At 39.3% G+C, this 23,102-nt stretch overlaps 1 protein-coding gene across 2 annotated transcripts in view; it reads left to right on the top strand.

Annotated features, from left to right (window-relative positions):
• ANKFY1 (ankyrin repeat and FYVE domain containing 1) overlaps positions 1–23,102 on the top strand; it is a gene marked incomplete at its 3' end in the record, with an annotated part of 51,971 nt that overhangs the window by 3,195 nt on the left and 25,674 nt on the right. For both annotated transcript variants that reach the window (XM_084237527.1, XM_084237526.1), the window contains exons 2-6: positions 2,010–2,128; positions 8,321–8,456; positions 14,357–14,480; positions 15,616–15,765; positions 16,649–16,814. In XM_084237527.1, the coding sequence (XP_084093653.1) occupies positions 2,010–2,128; positions 8,321–8,456; positions 14,357–14,480; positions 15,616–15,765; positions 16,649–16,814 (695 nt within the window). The remainder of the gene's footprint in view (positions 1–2,009; positions 2,129–8,320; positions 8,457–14,356; positions 14,481–15,615; positions 15,766–16,648; positions 16,815–23,102) is intronic.

Below are 23,102 nucleotides of genomic sequence, written 5' to 3'. Positions count from 1 at the left end.
ATTTTATACAAGAACCGTGGTACAGGCCAGATGCGTGGGAGGGTGAGAGGATTCACCAAAGAGAGAGCGGGGAGCAGAACAGGCAGACTGATGAAATACACTGCTGAGGGGAGCAGCGGGTGAGGCAGGAGAGGTTTGCTGTGCCATATGGGACCCTCGCCAGCTGGACGGGATCGAACCAGTGCTGCAGAGGCTGCAGACAGCTTCACAGCGCGGCGCTCAACTGCCTGCGCCACCAGGGGAGGCCCGATTTGTGACAGTTTTTATGTTGTTTTATGTGGAACATCAATTCTACAATGTTGGTTGATGAAATTCTATGTCAATAGTAGTTTATAATAATTTGAAATGATAGGTTTCTTTTACTTTTCTGGTTTAGCATAATTACAGCTTGGTCTTTACTAGAACTAGAATTATTGATATGCTTATGTAATTATAAAGTATATTCTAGATAATGCTCTTTTTTTTTTTTAAAGATTTATTTATTTGTACAAGCACTGGGTACAGTCAGAAGCGCGGGCGGGTGATAAATTCACCAGAACCAGAGCAGGAAACAGAATAGGCAGACACTGCTGAGGGGGGAGCAGCAGGCAGCAGGAGAGGTCTGCGTGCCATGTAGTTCTCTCGCCCGGCGGCCAGGGATCGAACCTGTGCTGCAGAGGCTGAGGGCAGCTTCGCAACCCAGCGCTCAACCACTGCGCCACCTGGGAGGCCCTAGATAATGCTCTTATGGCTAGAATGTGTATCACACATTACATAAAAGCAATATTCTGTTTAAGTCTATTTTTTAGTGGATAAGTTAATTCATTTTGTAGTTTCTTTTATTTCCTTCATGTAATAGTTTTTGTGCATTTAATTTTTAAAGACATTCTAACCGTACAAATTATTTTAAAGGGGGGAATGAGAAAAAAGCATAAGTACAGCTAGGGTACTAATAAATAATGACTTTGGATTGCTGCCAACCTATAGCCATATGGTACATGGTTTATATCATGCCGGTGGGTTATCCTTAGAATTTTGGCATCTGTCCAGATGCTTTTCTCCTGTAGCATTGAAATTTAAGAGTTAACATAAATAACTATTTGGAAAACTTTTCAAATAATGGTATGTCATAAAAATGGACATGTTTGGGGAAGAGGAAAGATTTTTCCTATACCATTTCTTTATGAATGGCTGAGTAAAAAGATGGCCAGTAGTAGCTCTGAATGTTTCTGGTGAGAACAGGTGTCTGTTATCTTGGATTTCATTTTCTTGATTGCTTTGCAAAGTTAATCTGTTCATAATTTTTCTGAGTAACTTTGCTTCAAAATTTATATGATGTGGGGGCCTCCCTGGTGGCGCAAGGGGTTAAGACGCAGCCTATGAAGCTATCTGCAGCCCCTGCAGCACAAGTTCAATCCCCGGCCAGGGACGTGACCCATATGCACAGCAGACCTCTCCTGACTCACCCACTGCTCCCCTCAGCAGTGTATTTCAGTCACTCTGCCTCTTCTGCTCCCCAGTCTGTCTCTGGTGAATACTTTCATGCCCCCATGCCTCTAGCCTATACCCCAGTTCTGTATACATAAATAAATAAAATCTTTAAAAAAAATTTATATGGTGTGGAACATAAGAGTATAGTAGTTGTAGAATTGTCATCATAATCTTTAAGCTATCTTCTTCTCTTGATGATTTATTCAGCGTGAAACTTCTACTTTTTATAGGAATATTAATCCTATTTAACTTGTAGTTTCATTACCATAAGAATCCCATTAGGAGATGTCTTTGGAAGCAGACCATCCCATTTGAACTACAGGCAGAAGATGAGAATAGAAAACATGTCTAACAATATCTCATAAACATCACCCATCAGAATTCAGTGCTAGAATAGAGAAATGATTTTGCTTTTTCTTTTGCTGATGCATGTTCAATCAGTATCCATGTATTGATCAGCCGTGAATCCTAGCGATACCTAGTTATGATGTAGTTATAATATTTTCCTTTTTACATTTGTGAATATTTTTCTTTATCAGTGATCTGAAGATAAAGGTTGGGAGCAAATACATCAGTGCTCACAAGTTTGTCCTGGCAGCCCGCAGTGACAGCTGGAGTCTGGCCAGTTTGTCTTCCACTGAGGAGCTGGACCTGTCAGGTGAGCCTCTGACCAGTCGGGACTCAAAACTGCCAGCAAAAAATTCTTGGCAAAGGTTATGGTGTGTTATTACGAAATTTTTGTGGCTTAATGAAAATAGGGTACTTTTCTTATCAGTTGATGGTCATCATTGATTAAATAATGAATGCATTAGTAGGTTGTATTTTGTGGATACTTCTGTTTAATACCTGGCTAATAAATCATAATAACTATTTCAGTATTTACAATGTTTTTAACCTTATAAGTAAATATATTTCTGTCTAGGAATATAATAATATGTTGTAAATATGGAATATGTATAGAAAATAATTTTTTCCACTCCAAAAAAATGTCCTCTTAAAAGTACTTAGAACTGGGCCTCCCCTGGTGGTGCAACAGTTAAGCGCTGGGCTGCGAAGCTGTCCGCAGCCTCTGCAGCGCCAGTTCAATCCCCGGCCACCGGCGACGGTCCCACATGGTGCACAGACCTCTCCTGCCTCTCCCACTGCTCCCCTCAGCAGTGTATTTCGTCAATCTGCCTGTTCTGTTCCCCGCTCTGGCTCTGGTGAATCCTCTCACCCTCCCTCGCTTCTGACTGTACCCAGTGCTTGTATAAATAAATAAATCTTGAAAAAACAAAAACAAAAACTTAGAACTGCCTGGTCTGTAAGAACTGAATTCAGAAGTAAGTTACTCCAAAGAATAAGAATATTATTTCTTGAATATAAAGAATGATCATCAGTATTCAGAATTTGAATAGGGGCATTGAATTATTTAATGTTATTATTTATGTCACACTATGTTATGTAGAGTTTGGGAATAAGTGGTGGTAAGTAGATTTAAGAAACATTTTCAAAATTGGCTTCAAAGTTGCATTTTCATTTAGTACTTGCTGAACTACTGTTTTTTAGAAAAACAAACTTTAAACTTAATTTTGTTAATGGTCATGAATTATAACATGTAATAAGAAGACTACTGATAGTCTGTGTGAAAATTTTGCTGAGTTGTCTTTGTTCAAAAGGCTTGCCAATTCTAAAGGTACTGTTCTATTTGCCACGTGCAGTGTAGGAATACTGAAATGGTGATAACACAGTTCTTGCCACACAGAGCTCATACTCTGTTGGAAAAAATAGCCTAATATGTCTAATACATATGTAGGAGGTAAGGAGGAGACTAAATTAGGCTAATAAGAAAAATGTCAACAGTAGTTACCACCTGAGCAGTGTTGCAAAGGTTAAGTAGGCATTTTTCTCATGGATTTAGGGAAGCAGATGTCTAATGATTTGCTACTGTGAGTGAAATCTGTCCCTTTATAAGCATTTCTAGAATTTAATTTGAGGTTTATAATTCAGAGTTGTAAGCATGTAAGCATGCACATTCATACACATGCACATATGCTTTCATGCCTATTACTAAGACATCTACTTGGTAAACAGTGTTTCTAGACAGACAGTGTGCCTGTCTGTCTGTTGAAATCTGGGCAGAACTTTTTTCTGAAGTCATATATCTTTGATACCAGAACAATGGATAACTTTTAAAACTCATCAGATTGTATGGTGTCTTCACCATACTAATTATATGAGCACCAGTGCTAATTACATGAGCAGATAGTTTGCAAAGGCTAGGAGAGATATTATAAATGAAGGAAAATATTCAGCTGTGTTAGAAAAATGTTTAGAACAATGTACCATCTTTTGATATCTACATTATCAAAAATTCATGATCCCAGTAGTTGTAAGGTTCATGAAACCGGTAATCTTGCACATTGTTAGTCACATAAATGAGCATGACAGTTTTGGAAAGCAGTTAGGCAGCTGAACTATAAAATAGTCTCACTTTTTTTTTTTTTTAAACCTCATTATCTAACTTCTGTCAGGTAATCCAGACAGCATAGTTTTATGTATAACACTGTGGCTGGCCCAGGAGTTTGAGGGATATTGGAAATAGACTCTTGTAAACAAATGTATAAATAGCATAAAAGGTATGTTTTCAATGGTTTGACTTTTTCCACACTAATACACTTGATAAAATCATTTAAATCACTAAGTGATGTTTTCTTCAAAATTATGTCATATATAAAACATTTTGAGTCACAGGCATTTTTCAAGGTTCTGGAGATAGGTCAGTGAGTAAAATTAAATTCCTGTTTGCATGAAATTTATATTCTTAAATAGATGACTTTTGGCCATGAATTAAGATCAAGCATGTAATTAGAGGATTGGGGCTTTGAGCCAGGTGACAATCAGCCCAACCTGGAGTGTTAGAAAGGGCTGGGGAATGAAGTTTAATCAATGTGATTCAATTAGTCGTACCTATGTAATAGAATCCAGTGAAAACTGTGGATGCTGAAGTTCAGAGGAACATCCCATGTTAGAGAGCCCATTGATGTGCTGGAGGGTGAGGACACAGAAACTGTGTTATCTGGGACCTTCTCAGACTACCCGTCATATATCTCTTCCTTTGACTGGTGTTGGCCATGCAAGAACATAGCAAGAAAGCAGCCATCTACAAACCAAGAAGATACACACCAGCAAACAACTTTGAGGGAACCTAGATCTTAGACTTATATCTTCTAGAAATGTGAGAAAATTAATTTCTGTTGTTTAAGCTATTCAGTCATGGTGTTTGTTATAGAAGACCAAATGGAGGTTCACAGCTTATTCTTTTTTAGACCCTCAGTTTTCTATTTCTCCAAAGGCAACAATATGAACCTGGAATTAGAAGTCCACAAGCAGAAAAAAAGAGGCTGAGTGAAACAATGTTTTTTTTTTCTGCTTAAAGGTTCTATACTTCCTTGGAGAAACAGAGCAGCAGGCCTGCCATAGAGATCCTGAGAGTGGCACTGGACTTTGGGTCCCTTTGGCCTGGACTCAAGTTGCTGCCTGTTATCCTGTAATCACATTCCCATCTCCAGCTGCCATCATGGCCACCTGCTGAAGGATGCTTCCACTACCCTCAGGATTCTAACCACATTGGGAGAAAAGGAGATAATTTCAAGGGAAATTCCTTGGGGATAAGGTTAGAAAGTGAAAGTTAGCTGGGCTCAATAAATAATAAGACCTCATCTTCCCATCAGCCAGAGGAAACAGTACATACCCACCAGAGAGTTAGTTACTGGTTAAATTATGTACCTAGGGCCTCCCTGGTGGCGCAGTGAGTTGAGCGCGGCTTTGTGAAGCTGTCCTCAGCCTCTGCAGTGTGGGTTCAATTCCCGGCCAGCCAGGGAGATACCCACATGGTGCGGCAGACCTCTCCTGTCTCTCCTGTTGCTCCTGTCAGCAATGTTTTCAGTCTCTGCCTGTTCTGCTCCCCGCTCTGTCTCTGGTGAGTCCTCTCACCCTCCCGCGCCTCTGTCTTGTACCCCAGCTCTTGTATAAATAAATAAATCTTAAAAAATTTTGTGCCCAGGGCCTCCCCTGGTGGCGCAGCAGTTGAGTGCTGGCCTGCAAAGCTGCCCACAGCCTCTGCAGCACTGGTTCGATCCCCAGCCGCTGGCGAGGGTCTCACATGGCACACAGACCTTTCCTGCCGCACCTGCTGTTCCCCTCAGCAGTGTATTTCGTCAATCTGCCTGTTCTGCTCCCTGCTCTGGCTCTGGTGAATTCTCTCACCCTCCCGCGCTTCTGACTGTACCCAGTGCTTGTATAAATAAATAAATCTTAAAAAAAAAAAGTATGTGCCCCAACCTCCAAATTCATATGTTGAAATCCCAATCCCCAGTACCTCAAAATGTGACTTTGTTTCAAGATAGGGTCTTTACAGAGGTAAAGTGAGGTCATGTTGGAGCTCTAGTCTTATGTGAATAGTATCTTGCAAGAAGGGGAAATTTGGGCACTGAGGCAGATACCGATAGAGAACAGATAACATGAAGTTTGTTTCGGGCAAAGTGATTTGTACTATAGCCCTCTATTCTACTTTAGACAGATCAGCAGACACTATGAGATGTTCCAATATGTTAGAATGGCCTGTTTGAAGCTAATTTCTTGCTTGCTTTCTCTTTATGGTTCCCTGGCATAAGTTTATGGCGAGTCATTCAGCTGTCTTGGGGTGTGTCTTGGGTTCTTTCTAGGCGTTCCAAAACCCAAAAACTTCCTTCTTCCCTTTTGTTCAGTCTGGTTAGAAAAGTTATCCATTGAAGCAACTTGGGGCGGTTGCACAGTGCAGTGGAAAGAGCATAGGTTCCCAGATATTTTGCTGAGGCACACTAAGGTACTATAGCAAACTTACAGGACATCTGCATGATATTTTAAATTTTCAAGAGGAACAGCAAGACAATATCTGTTGGGAAACATGTGAGCTACTAGCTCAGGGTTGTTCAGTTTCAGTATCAGATCACATTACCTTTTTTTTTTTTTTTTGATACCCATAATAATTTTGAAATATGTTCATATATATTTGTATTCCTTCCTTCAAAGCTGTCGAATTTCCTTCCTCTTAGTATAGGCTGACTGACCTCGAATGAATGAATGGTGATAGAAGTCATGTTACTTTCAAGATAGGGTCATAGAAGGCCTTGTGACTTCTTCCTTTCTTTCTCTATTTTATTGCTACTTGAGGAGAAGTTAGCTGCTATGTCAGAGGACACTCAAATAGCCTTTGGGCTCCTGCTAACAGCTAACACTCAAAGCTAATACTTAAAAACGATTCAAGTAGTGCTTTAAAAGGTCTATTTTATCTTATAAAGTATTGCTTTTTTGAAAAAATATTTATGCATACAAGAACTGGGGTACAGGCCAGAGGCATGGGGGGGGTGAGAGGATTCACCAGAGACAGAGTGGGGCACAGAACAGGCAGATTGACTGAAATACACTGCTGAGGAGAGCAGCGGGTGAATCAGGAGAGGTCTGCTCCGCCATGTGGGTAGCTCCCTGCTCGGGGATTGAACTCATGTTGCAGTGGCTGCAGAAGCTTCATAGGTTGCGTCTTAACCCCTTGCGCCACCAGGGAGACCCTAAAGTATTGCTTTTTTGGTGTTTTTCACTCTGATCTTTGGTCATGCTAAGTTTGGTGTTAGTTTATTCTAGATTTGGTTTGGGTTGGTAAGTAAAAATTAATAGAAGAATTAGTCTTTTGTCAATTCAGTCTTTTTTTAAAACCTCTATAAATCTTTCTTTGGAATTCCTTTGTTTTTTTTGTTCCTTTTGAGTTGATGAATTTATCTTTTATTTTTCTGGTATGTTTAATACTGTGACTTTTCTATATAGATAGACTTAACAGACTGTTATTCTAGACAGTTCAGTCACTCTAGACACCCCACCCTGAGTGTGCCCAATCTCATCTGGTGTCATATACTAAGTAGAGCCAGACTTGGTTAGTACTAGTATGGGAGAGAGAGTATTATGTATGAATACACACATACACAAATATATCTAACAGAGAATGAGTCATATGATACGTGTGTTTTTAGCCTACTTTTTAAAACCTGCTTTCTGTAACCTACTATAAGTATCTTTCTATGTTTAATATAGGTCTAAATATTTTTAAATGATGCAAAATTGGATTATTGGATTCTTAAGATTTTTTTTTTTTTTTTTTGCGGGACCCTCGCTGGCGGCCGGGGAACGAACCGGCGTCTCAGAGGCTACGCTCGCATCCCAGCGCTCAACTGCTGCGCCACCAGGGGAGGCCCTGGATTCTTAAGATTTTTGTTCTACTTTTTCATTATTAAAAATAAAACTGTATTGACTTTCTTAGTATTTATTTCTCTATATTTGCCCAGTTTTCTTAGGATAATCTACATGTGTAATTGTTGTGTGAAAAGTTATGCACTTTCAAGAGTCTTTGCTAATCCGAAAATCAAAAATAAATATTTTAGTTTAAATTTATATTGGGAAGGCTTATTGGCCATTATTATGTATCTTTGTGAAATGCCTATTACCCATTTTTCCTTTGGGTGTCCATCTTTTCGTTTTCATTGTAAGAGCTTTCCATTACAATGTGAACTGATTATCATATGGTTAAAATATTTTCCTCCAGTTTATTAGGCTTATATCTTTAGTAGGTTCATTTCCCTGCCTACTACCCTTGGAGAACTAACACTTACCTGGAGTCTGTGCTACCCAGACAGCTTAACCACTATTTTTAATGACTAATATTTCTTTGAGTTGGTTCTATTATAATTTACTTCATTAATCTCAAATTCAGGAATCCTCCGGAAGGCCTAAGTGTGTCATCAGTACTTTGTTTTCAAAACTGCTGTCTTTCTTTAAACAGATGCTAATCCTGAGGTGACAATGACAATGCTTCGCTGGATCTATACGGATGAGTTGGAGTTCAGAGAAGATGATGTGTTCCTGACTGAGTTGATGAAACTAGCTAATCGGTTTCAACTACAGCTCCTTAGGGAGAGGCAAGTCACAGCAGATATATTCAAGCACCTCAGATGGTGGTGGCTGAGCTTTAATTATGCCAAGCTCTGGGAAAACAGCTTCTTCTGCTAATGTAAATAACTTTTGCAAGGTGTTCTTTTAAAGGTGATAGTGGGGAGAGTATTTAACCTCCCTTGCTTTGTACTATCCTGTAAGCTAAATTTTACTGATACTTTTAGGTATCTTTTCTTTTACTTGTTTATTATCTGAGATTATATAATTGTGTGAATTGATAAACTGAATATGAAATAATGTAGTCTGGTGTTGAAACCCTAAACTTTCCCCCTGTACCGTTTCCTTTAACATTTTATTTTACTTTGTGATGTATATACTCAGATGAAGTCTTTGGTCATATTCTCCTTGTTGGAAACACATTAGTGCCTAAATTAAAGTATAAGTGTATGCTTCTGTAAGTTCATACCCAATGTTTCTGAGATCTCATTTTATTTAAGTTACTGCTTTCTAGTTTCCCAAGGAGATAGCCTGCTGTGCTTTGTGTATTGCATTTTCTGTTGCTTTCCCAAGTTGGTCTTTAGAATAGTAGAAAAGAAAATGGTCACCAAATGATGTCAGGCAAAATGTCCTTTGGTTTCTGTTAGAAATGTAGCCCTTGCTAGTCAGCTTGGTGGATGGGTTGTGTTTTTATATCATTTAGTGATCTTTTGTATTCTCCCGGGTGTATGAAGGAATGGCTTTTCTCCTGGGTGGGTGAAAAGAAGGTTTCAGCCTTCAAGAGGCACTCCACCTGTTGCTGTGTTGCCAAGAGAGACTTGTTACTTAGAGCTGCCTGCTCTGTTTTCACTGTGAGGCTGCTTTTCCCATGGGGTGGCCCACTAAGCCCCACGTGAGTCAGTATGCAGGTTACTTCTATCTATCTATAATCGATGTGGGTTTGAGCACATTTTAATCCCTAAATCCAATAGCTAAAACAAATAAGATCTAAAGTTTATAGGCATATGTGATATTAGGTCAGCAAGCTAAATTCTCTTTATTCTTTGATTTGTTTGTTTGGGTGAGTTTTTGAATCATCTGAGAGTGAGATGAGGTTGATTTTAATTAGATAGAGTGTAATTTATCTTTTTTTTTTTTCCAGATTGCCTGAGCTTGTTTTCTGCTATTGACCTTTTCAGACTTGCTTGTAAATTAAATTGCTTTGATAAATATGTTTTGGGGTTGGGGTACTTTAAATGATTGTAATCTATGTAATAGATTCCTTAATTAAAATGTGGTTGTTTAGTGACTGATTAGGCTCTATAACTACCAACATTACCAGATGCTCTATTTTGTGTGTTGGTTGGGGCATTAAGTTGTTATCTGTCATTGCTTTGTTGAGAGCTGGCATGGAAGAGACCCAGGAGTGGATTCAAATGTTGGCTTTGAAAAGGTTGCACAGTGCCCACTGCTGTCTGTAGAAGTTATATTTGTGATAAAAAGTGAACAGGCTCTGCCACAAACATGTGTCATTAAATAGGATGCAGGCGTTGCTCACATTTGATGATTTGGCATGCTCTCTACCAGTCTGATGAAAAGGAGGTTTTCGGTATTAACAGGAAAATGTTCTTTTTTAAATTTTTTTAATAATTTTTTTATTTATTTAAATTTTATTTTTATATTCCCCATACAATTACAACCCCCTTATTTTGACCCCAACCCCTCCTTTCCCCCCCCCACCCCCCATAGAGTGTCTCTGGTTCATAGTTGTTTGTTGATTTTGATATTTTCTTTCTTGTAGTTATTCTTTTTCCTGGTCCCTTATTTAAGTTTTCTAGATTCCTGCTATGAGTGAGACCGTCCGGTATTTTTCTTTTTCTTTCTGGCTTATTCCGCTGAGCATGATCTCTTCCAGCTCCATCCATGTTGCTGCAAATTGCATGTGTTTATCTTTTTTGAATGCTGACTAATATTCCATGGTGTATATGTACCACATCTTCTTGATCCAGTCATCTATTTTTGGGCATTTGGGTTGTTTCCACAGCTTAGCTATTGTAAATAGTGCTGCTGTAAACATAGGGGTACAGGTGCTCTTTGGAATTGATGTTTCTGTGTCATTTGGGTAAATACCCAGGAGTGGAATTGCTGTATCATATGGAAGCTCTATGTTTAGTAGGTCCAGAAATCTCCACACAGCTCTCCATAGTGGTTGGACCAGTTTGCACTCCTACCAACAGTGCAGGAGAGTTCCTTTTTCTCCACATCCTCGCCAACATTTGTTGTTGCTAGTTTTTTTAATATGTGCCATTCTCACTGGTGTGAGATGGTATCTCATTGTAGTTTTGATTTGCATTTCCCTGATTACAAGTGATGTTGAACATTTTTTCATATGCCTGGTGGCCATTTGCATTTCCTCTTCAGAGAAGTTTCTTTTTAGCTCTTCTGCCCATTTTTTGACTGGATTATTTTCTTTGTTTTTGTTGAGTCTCATCAGCATTTTGTAGATTTTTGTGATCAGTCCTTTATCATTAGTGTTGGGTGCAAAAATTTTCTCCCAGTCGGTAGGGTTTCTCTTTGAAAAACTAAGCTATTTGTAACTCAATCAGTGTTAACCTTCTGTTTTTTATCCTTTGAATAATTTTTCTGTCTCTCATATTTGTACACAAGGAATTGATACCAAAACTAGACAGGAGTTTGTAGTATGCTTACATATCTGCTTGATTTTGTACTTTAAAAATAAATTTAAAATAGGGCCTCCCCGGTGGCGCAGCGGTAGAGCGCTGGGTTGCGAAGCTGCCCGCGGCCTCTGCGGTGCCGGTTCAATCCCCGGCTGCTCCCCGGCCACTGGAGGAGGGTCCCACATGGCGCGCAGACCTCTCCTGCCGCCCGCTGCTCCCCTCAGCAGTGTACTTCGGTCCTTCTGCCTGCTCTGCCCCTCGCTCTGGCTCTGGTGAATTCTCTCACCCTCCCGACTTCTGACTGTACCCAGTGCATGTATAAACAAAACAAACAAGCAAACAAATAAATAAAGAAAAACATGCCTCTATTAAAAAATAAATAAATAAAATAAAATAAAAATAAATTTAAAATATTGGTTTTTGGCATCTAACATTTTTGGGCTCTAAAATAAAAAAAAAATGTATAACCAACAAAAGCATTCCCTCTAGAGGTAAGTTAGTCTGTCTTGCTACTCTTCAGAGAGAAGCTATGAACTGAGAATCTGAATTTGAAAATAAGATTACATGTTCGTCACTTGTATAAATCATGTCAGTTATATTTACAGAGTATCCAAATAATGAATGGCACTCTGGGGATCCCAGAGTTTAACTTCAAGACTCCCACTTATAACAAATCATCAGGAAACATAGTTGAGACGCTAGATGCAATGTTCTGTGTCAGTAGAAAGCAGAATGGAATTTTCAGATTTTTGGTTTTTGTCTATAAAAGTGCTATGTAAAGTGCTCTACAAATGTGAATTAATACTTCCTGAGAGCATAGCTTGTGTTAAGATATTGGATAGCAAGCACATGCCATGATAAAAGTTTTTGTCGTGGTAAAAGTTTCATATATATGTAAAGAGAAGAGGACTTAGTCAAACTGTGATATGGTATGAGTGTGGTGAGACTGGTGCTATAGGATCAAAGATATTTAAGTTTTGATTTCATATTAAGGTAACTTACTTAGTTATTATAACAATTTGATTTAAAAGTTTCCTGGGGAGGTGCTCCTTTAAACTAAGCCAGCTATGTTACTTAAAAACAAAGCGCTTAAGCATAGATCTTGGAATAAAATATGTGCCTATATTTACCACTAGATGGAGAAATGGCTCCATGATTATTCTTTCTTCTGTTTAGCCTAAAGTCTCATTTTGAGGTTTTGAGTGTTCCTCATTCTTCCCAGGTCTTTCTCATGATTCCTGTCTTCCCCCAGTCTTCCCATGGCTCTTTTCCACTTCTGTTACGTAAATCTCCCTGCTTAAAACAGGCAATTAACTGCTAGCCTATCAGTTATTCCTTTTTTTTTTTTAAAGATTTATTTATTTATGCATACAAGAACTGGGGTACAGGCCAGAGGTGTGGGGGGTGAGAGAATTCACCAGAGACAGAGTGGGGAGCAGAACAGACAGATTGAAATACACTGCTTAGGGGAGTAGCGGGCAAGACAGGAGAAGTCTGCTATGCCATGTGGGTAGCTCCCTGGCCGGGGATCAAACTCGTGCTACAGTGACTGCAGATAGCTTCATAGGTTACGTCTTAACCCCTTGCTCCATCAGGGAGGCCCTCTTTTTTTTTTTTTAAAGATTTATTTATACAAACAAGAACTGGGGTCTAAGCTGGGGAGGGGGGAGGGGGGTTGGGGGGAGGGACGAGGTGGTGGTAGTGAGAGGATTCACCAAAGACAGAGTTGGAGCAAAACAGGCAGATTGACTGAAATACACTGCTGAGGGGAGCAGCGGGTGAAACAGGAGAGGTCTGCTACACCATGTGGGTCAGCTCCCTGGCTGGGGATCGAACTCATGCTGCAGTGGCTGAGGATAGCTTGATAGTGCTGAGATTTTAACCGCTGCACCACCAGGGAGGCAGCAGTCAGTTATTCTTACTGATAATAGTACTGAAACTCATTCTTTTTTTTTTTCCCCCCTTTAAGATTCATTCATTCATTCATTCATTCATTCATTCATTCATTTATACAAGCACTGGGTACAGTCAGAAGCGAGAGAGGGTGAGAGAATTCACCAGAGCCAGAGCGGGGAGCAGAGCAGGCAGAAGGACCGAAGTACACTGCTGAGGGGAGCAGCGGGCGGCAGGAGAGGTCTGCACACCATGTGGGACCCTCCTCCGGTGGCCGGGGAGCAGCTGGGGATCGAACTGGTGTTGCAGAGGCTGAGAGTAGCTTCGCAACCCAGCGCTCAACCGCTGCGCCATCAGGGAAGCCCCTGAAACTCATTCTTAATTAAGTATTAAATTATGCCTTTTCCTTTTATGCTTGTCACTTAGTGAAGGAATTTTAGACCTTAGAGAAGGAGAGGACCTCAAACATAAAAACATTTTAATGTACCTTGTACTATGCAAAGTATATGTAGTTTTACTTTATCTTGAAAAATACACAGATCCTCCAAACCTCTGAACTTGAGCATTATTATTTTACAAAGGAGGAGACAGGAACAGACATCTCAAGTAATTTGGCCTCTGAAGTCCAGTTGATTGCAACTCAGTTCTTGCCTCACAGTTCATTTTGCTCTAAGTACTACATTCTGCCCTTTCTGGGGGGCCACAGGCCAGAAGAAGCAATGATGGTGTGTTGTGAAATACCCCTGACACCATTCTTCTTTGCTGTCCTTGGAGGTGGAATTGATTTGTTAGGAATATGGAAGGACCACTTGACAGTCATCTCCCCTCTGACTCAATTATACTTGATAGATTTTTTTTGTTGTAATGTGGTCTTTTGTTAGATAGCTCTATTCAGTTATAATTCACATACCATATAGTTCATCCTTTGGGAGGACATTTAAGGAGCTTAATTTGTTGAAGCATAGAACCTCATATTTGAAGCTATTTCTGAGCCATGTTGGTTGCATGATAGAGTTATGCTGTGGGAACTACAAATGTGCCCCATATAGGTAGATATCAAAGGACTGAATTTGATCCATGTGTATTTGATTTTACCAATTGCCTATGTCCATGATCAATAAGTTTCATGTGATTACTTTTTAAAGCAGTTGGGGATTATGCTTAGTAACATGTTATTTTGATTCTGACCCAAATGAGCAATATAATATCTGGTACTTTTAAAATGTGGGAACTCAGCTATAATTTGTTCATAATTACTTTATTTAACCTTATTTACTGTTATTGGACATAGCCAGCCAGTACATAGATTACTGATTTGGCTTATTCATTTAGATATATTTGTTCTAATAATACTGTTCATCATTAATATTCTATTGTAGATGTGAGAAGGGTGTGATGTCCCTGGTGAATGTCAGGAACTGTATTCGCTTCTATCAGACTGCAGAGGAACTGAATGCCAGCACACTAATGAACTACTGTGCAGAAATTATTGCAAGTCATTGGGTGAGTCAGAGATTGAGGGGTGTGGACAAAAATCTTCGTTGGAAGGCAGAAGACCTGAGGGTTGGGAATTTGCTTTCATCATACCAATTTTCTCTGTGGCCCCTAGTTACCTCATATTACAAAACTGAAGGCTAGCAGTTCGTTTTAGATCTATGAGATTCTTTCTGACCCTAAAAGTTCCAGAGTATCATGATTTCTAAGTGGAGGAGCAGAAGGTCGCTCAGCTCAAGAAACAGACATCGAGTGAAGGCACACCTGCCTTCACCCTCCATCTGCAGAAGCTATGGGTGAGCCATGGGGGCAGGTGCTACTGTAGGGCCAGGAGGCCCATAATACTTGGCAACACCATCATGGCTTTCCTTGCTTTCTCCATCAGTGAAGAGACTGTTATTAAATTTAGATTTGCCCTTCTGAGGTAGTTTTCTTCCTAACAAAGTAGTTTTTGCATTTCTTTATGTTTGTTTCTCATTTTAAATCATGATGAGTGCTGTTTTATAAATAAGCTTCTACAACAGAGTGATGAAAAATCATCTAAAAGAGCTAAATTTTATTATTATTTTTAAAGATTTATTTATGCATACAAGAGCTAGGGTGCAGGCCAAAGATGCGGGGTGGGGGGCAGGGAAGGACTCATCAGAGACACTGGGGAGCAGAACAGGCAGACCAACTGAAATGGACTGTTGAGGGGAGCAGCACACTTAACAGCAGAGGTCTGCTGAGCAATGTGGGTCACCTGCAGTGGCTGCTGGATAGCCTCACAGTGCTGCATTTCAACCCTTTGTGCCACCAGGGAGGCCTCAAGAACTAAATTTTAAAATAGAACTTTTAAAAATTGAAACATTCATAAAGAATGGTAACCTTTCTAAAATAGGTAACCTTTCTAAAATAGGTAAAAATACATAGAGAGAGCTGCAATAGTAGAGACCAACTGTGAATCAGGTGAATTTTTTGTAGAAGTTTCTATTAACCTATAATAGTCATTTTGTAAGGTTGGGGGGTAAAGAACTCTCTTCTCAAGGTTTTCATGAGGACTAAATGAGTTGGGAAATGTTAAAGTAGGACCTGACACATTGTAAGTGCTTAATAAATATCAGTTGTTATGTTGAATCTGTTTTGCCTTCCACTTTATCCTTAGGATGATTTACGAAAGGAGGACTTCAGCAGCATGAGTGCTCAGTTGCTATATAAAATGATCAAATCTAAGACTGAGTACCCACTGCATAAAGCTATCAAAGTGGAGAGAGAAGATGTGGTCTTCCTTTATCTAATTGAAATGGATTCACAGGTACTGTCAGTTGTTATTTCCATTTTTCATATCTTTTTCCAAAGCTTTGTCTTGCTTGCTTTTCTCTGTAGTGTTCTTCACTTCCTTCTGAACCATCACTGGCAGTCTTTAATTGTACATTTATTCCACTAACAGTTTGTTTGAGGCAATCTGGGCTTTATCTGTCATGTTCCTCAGAATGCTTCCAGCCTCTGCCCATTTGCCCCATTCTAAAGCTCCTTCCATATTTTTAGGTAGTTGTTACAGCAGTACCCAATTTCCAGGGACCAAAATCTGTTTTAAATTTCTTTTGCTATTGTGAAAAATTGCCACAGAACTACTAACTTAAAACAACAAAAAATTTTGTTCTCTTACAGTTTTGTAGTTGACTGTGGGCAACACCATTCTAAAATCAAGGTGGACATCTTTGGGGGCTGTTACTTTGCCTACCACACTGCCTTAAGAAATGCAGTTGCTCTAACACACAGGAGTGTAGTATGTTATATCCTTGGTGTCCCATGTGTGGGGGAGATAATTAATTGCTAGGAGAAATAGTGTAGTTCAGCTATGGTCTTTCACAATAATGTTAGCTATTTCTCCTCAGACTCTCTGAACCTCTGCTCTGGCCCTTGTTTTCCAGCAGCACTTTCCCCTGGGTCCTGGCATTGTCTTCCATGGTATTTTTTGCTCTGTGCTTCTTGTCATATCTGTGCTCCCTGAAAGGCATGTGCCCTGAAGAGGCCTAAGGGATATTTGTGAATTCAGTTGAATATGGGGTACAGTGTTATAGCATTAAAATTTGTCATTTGTATAAGAGGTGGTATTTAAAGGCCAACATGGGAAATATTATAATGAGTCATATTTTCTTTATGCTGGGTGCTAATTTACAAACTTATCTGTGCAGCTCCCTGGGAAGCTGAATGAAGTGGATCATAATGGAGATCTTGCTTTAGATCTAGCCCTTTCACGACGACTAGAGAGTATTGCCTCCACATTGGTTAGTCACAGAGCTGATGTGGATATGGTAGATAAGAATGGCTGGAGCTTGTTACATAAAGGAATCCAGAGAGGTAGGAAAAAGTATGTTTTATATTTTTCTTTGCAGGCAGTTTTACTTTTGCCCAAGTAATTTTTAAGGACTTTCTGACCCTGTTCCACACATTTTCAAAGACTTCTTGAGCCTGTATTCATGGGCTACATGATTGAGAATTTGTGATCATTGGGTCAGAGGAGGAACTGAAGAGCTGTTGCCTACACCATATCAGTAAACTTCAGAGAATCAACAGAGCCCAAGAGGAAAAACAAGAAAAGGGCCTCCCTGGTGACACAGGGGTTAAAGACAGCACTATCAAGCTATCGCCAGCCACTGTAGCACAAGTTTGATCCCCTGTCAGCAGAAGCAACCGATATGGCGCAGCAGACCTCTCCTGGCTTGCCCGCTACTCCCCTCAGCAGTGTATTTCAGCAGATCTGACTGTTCTGCTCCCCACTGTCTCTGGTGAATCCTGTCATGCCCCGCACCTCTGACCTACACTCCAGCTCTTGTATGCACAAATAAATAAATCATTAAAAAAAAAAAAGAAAATGAAAAACTAGAAAGATGATACTTTCAGAAGAAGTATCTTTTTCTTGTAAGCAATTGATATGTTTGCTTATTCAATATGATTTTCTTCAGAAATTGTGCTAGGAAGACTTATATCAGTTACTATAAGAGGGAAAGTATCAAACCACCACTGTTTCAACATAGTCTTGGAGAAGTCAGAGCATACATCTATCATGGCAAACCTGTACATTCCATTTTGTTCTGGAAAAGTTACTTGAAATTGTAGCTACTGTCACCAAAGGTGGGAAGAATATGGAAGTGATAGAATAAAGATCAAGATACTTTTATCTTAATGGATTAAATTTTCAAGGGAAAAAGTATGTCTTTTGTTTTTCCCATGGCCCTATTAATTTTTAAGTCCCAAATGGATCCTTCCTGATTCTGCTTTGCAGTTGTCATTTTGACTGAAAATCTACATAGAGGTAGAGCTCTAGTATGGAATGAAGCTCTCAGAAATGTCAAAGCCTTAATTTTATAGAGGGATAGATGGCTTACTCAAAGTACTTGGCCATGACTACTTTGTTGTTCACATGTGGATATCAAAGAATATACTGGTTTCCTCACATCTTAATTATGTATATTTACCCTCACTTAAGTATTTTTATTGTCTCTGCTACACTTCGCCATTCATAGCGTTGCTCTTACTTGGTAGGGTGTAGTTATTTCAAATGTGATCCTCTTATAGCTGTGGCTTTGTCCTTTTTGGGCAAAAGTTTTAATATAGATATCCTTCTGAGCCATGTGTTAGAGTGTTAAGCTTGCTGGCTGATGGAGAGGAAAATTTTGTTCATCATTGGGTGGGAAATCCTTAGAGATGTCAGTGTCAATAGCAGATGTATTTTTCCCAAGCACCACTTTGCACTGCGCAAAGCTGCTGGGTACTTAGCACTGGGTGTGTGTTGAGTGGGGAAAGTTTCTACCACGTAGGGAATTATTCTTTCCCATACTGTTTAGTGTCTGCAGTGTTTATTTTGGAAACAAATACACTTGTTACTAAAAAAAAAACAATCTCAGAATTATGTTTCCTTCTTTGTAGGGAGTTAAATTCTTGTATTTGATGAACAAACATCTTTGACAAGTTATTAAATATTTTGGTGATTGCTTAGTTACAAGAATTGCCAAGAACTTTTTTGCATTTTTGATGCTTATTTCCAGACGATTTAATCTTCCACTCTTGAGTTACCAGATGCCTGCAAGCCTATGGATTACATTGTGGATCTGATAAACTTGATTGTTGTTAACTTTGGAGAATGTAGCATGAGGTAGTGGACAGAGCACTGGCATGGGAGCTGGGATCTACTGAGGTCTAAATCCTGGCTCAGCCACATAGTCTGTGACCTTTGGCGAGTTACTTAATTACTCCAAGTCTCATCTGTAAAGTGGGAATCACTTCTGCTACTGGTTGTTGGGAGAATGAGAAACAAAGTTAGTAGCATTCTTAATACTGTGAGATCTAAGAGTTAGGGTCGGCCAAGGCTCTGCTCTTATTCCTGAGTTGGAATGTCATTACCAGTTCCAATTTCTCAAGAATTGTTTTCATTTTTCCTTCTCCAACTTAAACTGTCAATCTGTTGGCCTGACCAAATGATTTATAATATATTTAAAATTTAACAACTAAACTTATAATAGGAGTGAAGATCTTTATGAGATTTAGGTCTGGTTCTGGACATATGTTAGAATCTTGGTAAATAGTGATCATCCTAGTAATGATGTACTAATCAATGTAGGAAAAGTGAAGTAGGCAGCCAGTGTGTATGAGCAAGTCCACAGGTAGTGTATTTTATGGCCATAGGGGTGCCAACTCTGATTATCTGAATCTGGACAAGAATGAATACCTGCTTTTATAAAAAAATCTGGTTCTTGTTTTTGTTAATAACATCAGTGAGTGGATTTCTTAAATAAGATGATCCTGTCTAATTATTTATAGTAAATTTGCAAATGATGCCACCAACTGGAACAGCATGAGATAGTTTGTATTAATTAAATAATAATGTTATTGGTGGTGGTTTGAATAAAGCTTTTGTCAGGAAACTGCATTGAAAGAAAAATTACATGTGTATTTTTTCTCTGTTAACTGTTGTGTTAGGAATATTTTTATGTGGGCACTATTACATATAATAATACCTCATTTACATGTGTCAGTGAATGAGGTGCAGAAGTTACTGAAAATTTTTTTTATTTATGCATACAAGAACCTGGGGTATAGGCCAGAGGTGTGGGGGGTAAGAGGATTCACTAGAGACAGAGTGGGGAGCAGAACAGGCAGATTGACTGAAATACATTGCTGAGGGGAGCAGCGGATGAGATAGGAGAGATCTGCTGTGCCATGTGGATTCACTCGCTGGCTGGAAATCAAACTCAGGCCACAGTGGCTGGAGATAGCTTGGTAACTCTGAGACTTTAACCCCTATGCCACCAGGGAGGCCCCAGTTACTGAAATTTTTAAGCCCCAGATAGTTTTTATTTTAACTGGTTTTGATGGAAACTTTTCTAAAATGTATTCAAAGTTGTTGTTGTTGTGTTTTTAAAGATTATTTATTCAAACAAGAGCTGGGGTACAGGTGTGGGGGGTATGTGTGAGAGGATTCACCAGAGACAGAGTGGGGGATAGAATAGGCAGATTGACTGAAATACACTCCTGAGGGGAGCAGCGGGTGAGTCAGGAGACGTCTGCTGCACCGTGGGGGTTGCTTCATGGCCGGGAATCGAACTCCTGCTGCAGTGGCCGTGGATAGCTTCATAGGTTGCGTCTTAACCCTTGTGCCACCAGGGAGGAGGCCCCCTGTTTTTTTTTTTTTTAATTGACAGAAACTGAATGGTGCTTTTTGGGCATTTTCTATTATCCTTTGTTCTGCTCTTTTGGTATCAATTATTTTTCCTCTAGATCATGTACACCTGGGTTCCCTTTCTTTTAGTGTAAAACATCAATTTTCAATTTCTAATAATTCTTAAGTAACTATGTAGAGTATATATGTATATACATACATGTGTATAAATCTGGCTCTTATTAGTAAAATAAATCTAATCTAAAAGCTGTAATTCTTATAAAAGGGCTTAAGATATAAAGAAAATTTTTATTAGGCCTTCTGTTGAACCCAACTATTGATAGGTTTTCCTGTATCGTTATTTCTGTATCCATTATTGCCCAATTTAGTTTCCACATGTGTAGTATATCACACATTTTTCATTACCTTGTTTTAACTTTATTGTCTGTTTATTAATTTGGAATAGATGTTAAACTTAACAGTAGTAAAAACACATTATGTATCAGACTTTTCATGTTGCCCTAATAATTGTAAAATTCCCTTTCATTTCCAGATTGTGGCTTTTTCTAGGGTATTTTATTCTTTTGTGACTGTATTACTTTTACATATTCTTTCTTCTGCTGAATTACAGAGGGGTTTGTTCATACTACTCTTAAGAATCCTACTGAGAATCCCTATGTATACGGGTATACTATGTATATGGGTAGCAAAGGCCTGACCCAGCCTAGACCCCTGCTATCCCCATGTTACTTGTGGCTTACAGAACTCTCTACCTCTTTTTTTTTATTGTAAAGAAATCCAAGTTTTGGTTCTTTGCACATGGTGTTGGTAATAATTGCACTTTTCTTCCTCTTGCCTCCCCCCAACAAAAAATTTGGGACAGAAGAATGAAATATCTCACAAGAGACCTGTTGGAGAAGTCTTAAGTCACCTAAAGATATAATTGACTGGAATTAGAACCATTCTGCTAAAAGGGAACCTCAATCAGTCAATCTATTTTCTTCCCAAACATTTCTTTGGTGTTTTTTTAATTAAGACAGTGGTGAGGGTCTCCCTAGTGGTGTAGGGGTTAAGTCTTAGCACTATCACCACTGCTGCCTGAGTTCCATCCCGGCCAGGCAGCTAACTCACACAGCACAGCAGACCTCTCCTGTCTCGCCCGCTGCTCCCTTCAGCAGTGTATTTCATTAGATCTGCCTGTTCTGCTCCCCACTCTCTCTCTCTCTGGTGGATCTTCTCATCCCCTGCCCCACACCTCTGGCCTATACCCCATTGCTTCTTTGCATGCATGCATGCATAAATAAATAAATAAATAAATAAATAAATAAATAAATAAATAAATGCATACATACATAAATCTTAAAAAAAAAAAAGACAGTGGTGAATACAAAAGTAAATCAGACATGGGCCAGTCAGCATTTAAGGAGCCTATGGTTTCCTAGCCACCTCATTTCCAGAACTCACATCTTTAGCAAGATCTTCCCTTGGTAAGAAAGTTAGAGTAGAGGAGAAGCATTGAAAACCAGGTAATTCTGAAGTTTTACTGAAGATGAAAATGAGTATAGGATTATAGATAATAATTCCTGAAGTTATCTTCATTCTACATGTTCAGATATAGAAGTATACTTGAAGATGAAATGACATTGCAAGATATAAAAGAAAACCACCTTTTATAAATAACTATGTAAGAAAGGGAAAAATCAGCTGAGAGTTTTCCAACTGAGGAATGATGTAACTTGTAAGAAATTTTTCCTATGGACCTTGGTGAAATGGAGACCAGATTTGCAAAAGTACCTTTAGAAACTACATGAGCTCTAGGGATAGCTTGGATATGTTCTTTGGCACACTCACCAAAGTTACACTTGCGGCCTGAGTTTGATTTACAACTTCCTGGTGTCAACTAATGTGGTGCCACCTGGAGGCCACTGAAAGAAGCAACTGCTCCCACCCACAGCATACTCTGTGCATTTATGTCTGGATGATTTCTCTGTTCATATTTTATTATCTAGGGGGCTTCCCTGGTGTCGTAGGGGTTAAGTCTCAGCACTATCACGCTGTCACCACTTTGGCCTGAGTTAGATCCCTGGCCAGGGAGCTCACCCATATATGGTATAGCAGACCTCCCCTGTCTTGCACGCTGTGTCCCTTAGCAGAGTATTTCTGTAGATTTGCCTGTTCTGCTCCCCACTCTGTCTCTGGTGATTCCTCTCACCCCCTGCACCTCTGGCCTACAACCCAGTTCATCTATGCATAAATAAAAATAAATCTTTAAAAAATAATTTATTATCTTATGTTACTTTGTTTTTTGTTTTAAAGATTTATTTATTTATACAAGTACTGGGTACAGTTAGAAGCACGGGAGTGAGAGAGAATTCACCAGAGCCAGGATGTGGCAGGAGAGGTCTGCGCACCATGTGGGACCCTTCTCCAGTGGCCAGGGAGCAGCCGGGGATCGAACCGGCGCTGCAGAGGCTGCGGGCAGCTTTGCAACCCAGCGCTCAACCGCTGTGCCACCGGGGAGGCCCCCCAAGTGTTTTAAATTTAAATTGCCTCTTATAAGATTGCTGGCTTCTGAATTTAGCCATGTATTCACAGAAACAATCTAGAGTCACCTTTTTTTTTTTTAACCGTTATTTGACGAAGTATTTTCGGAATTGTATACCTTTAATATTTGTTCATAAACTTAATTCTTGACTTTTTGTGATGATGTCCAGGGAGGGTTTTTTCCCCCTCATAAGGAGTACTGAATAGTCAAAGATGGTAGATTGAACTATTGAAATTGTTAGATTTTATGTACATTATTCAGTCTTAGTTTGGTATTTGTAAATAGTCCTAGGTAGACGCTTCTATCTATAATATTCTAATATAATATTCTAATTAGTATAAGGCAACAGAAGGGACTTATAAGAAAGTTTTTCTTTTTTTTGACAGTTAATTTACCATGTGAATTTTTTTTAAAGATTTATTTATGAATACAAAAGCTGGGGTAC

The sequence above is a fragment of the Talpa europaea genome (assembly GCF_964194135.1).
Source record: "Talpa europaea genome assembly, chromosome: 7".
NCBI classification, from domain to species: domain Eukaryota; kingdom Metazoa; phylum Chordata; class Mammalia; order Eulipotyphla; family Talpidae; genus Talpa; species Talpa europaea.
The sequence above is the reverse complement of the archived record's forward strand: the minus strand, read 5'-3'. Positions and strand labels throughout refer to the sequence as shown.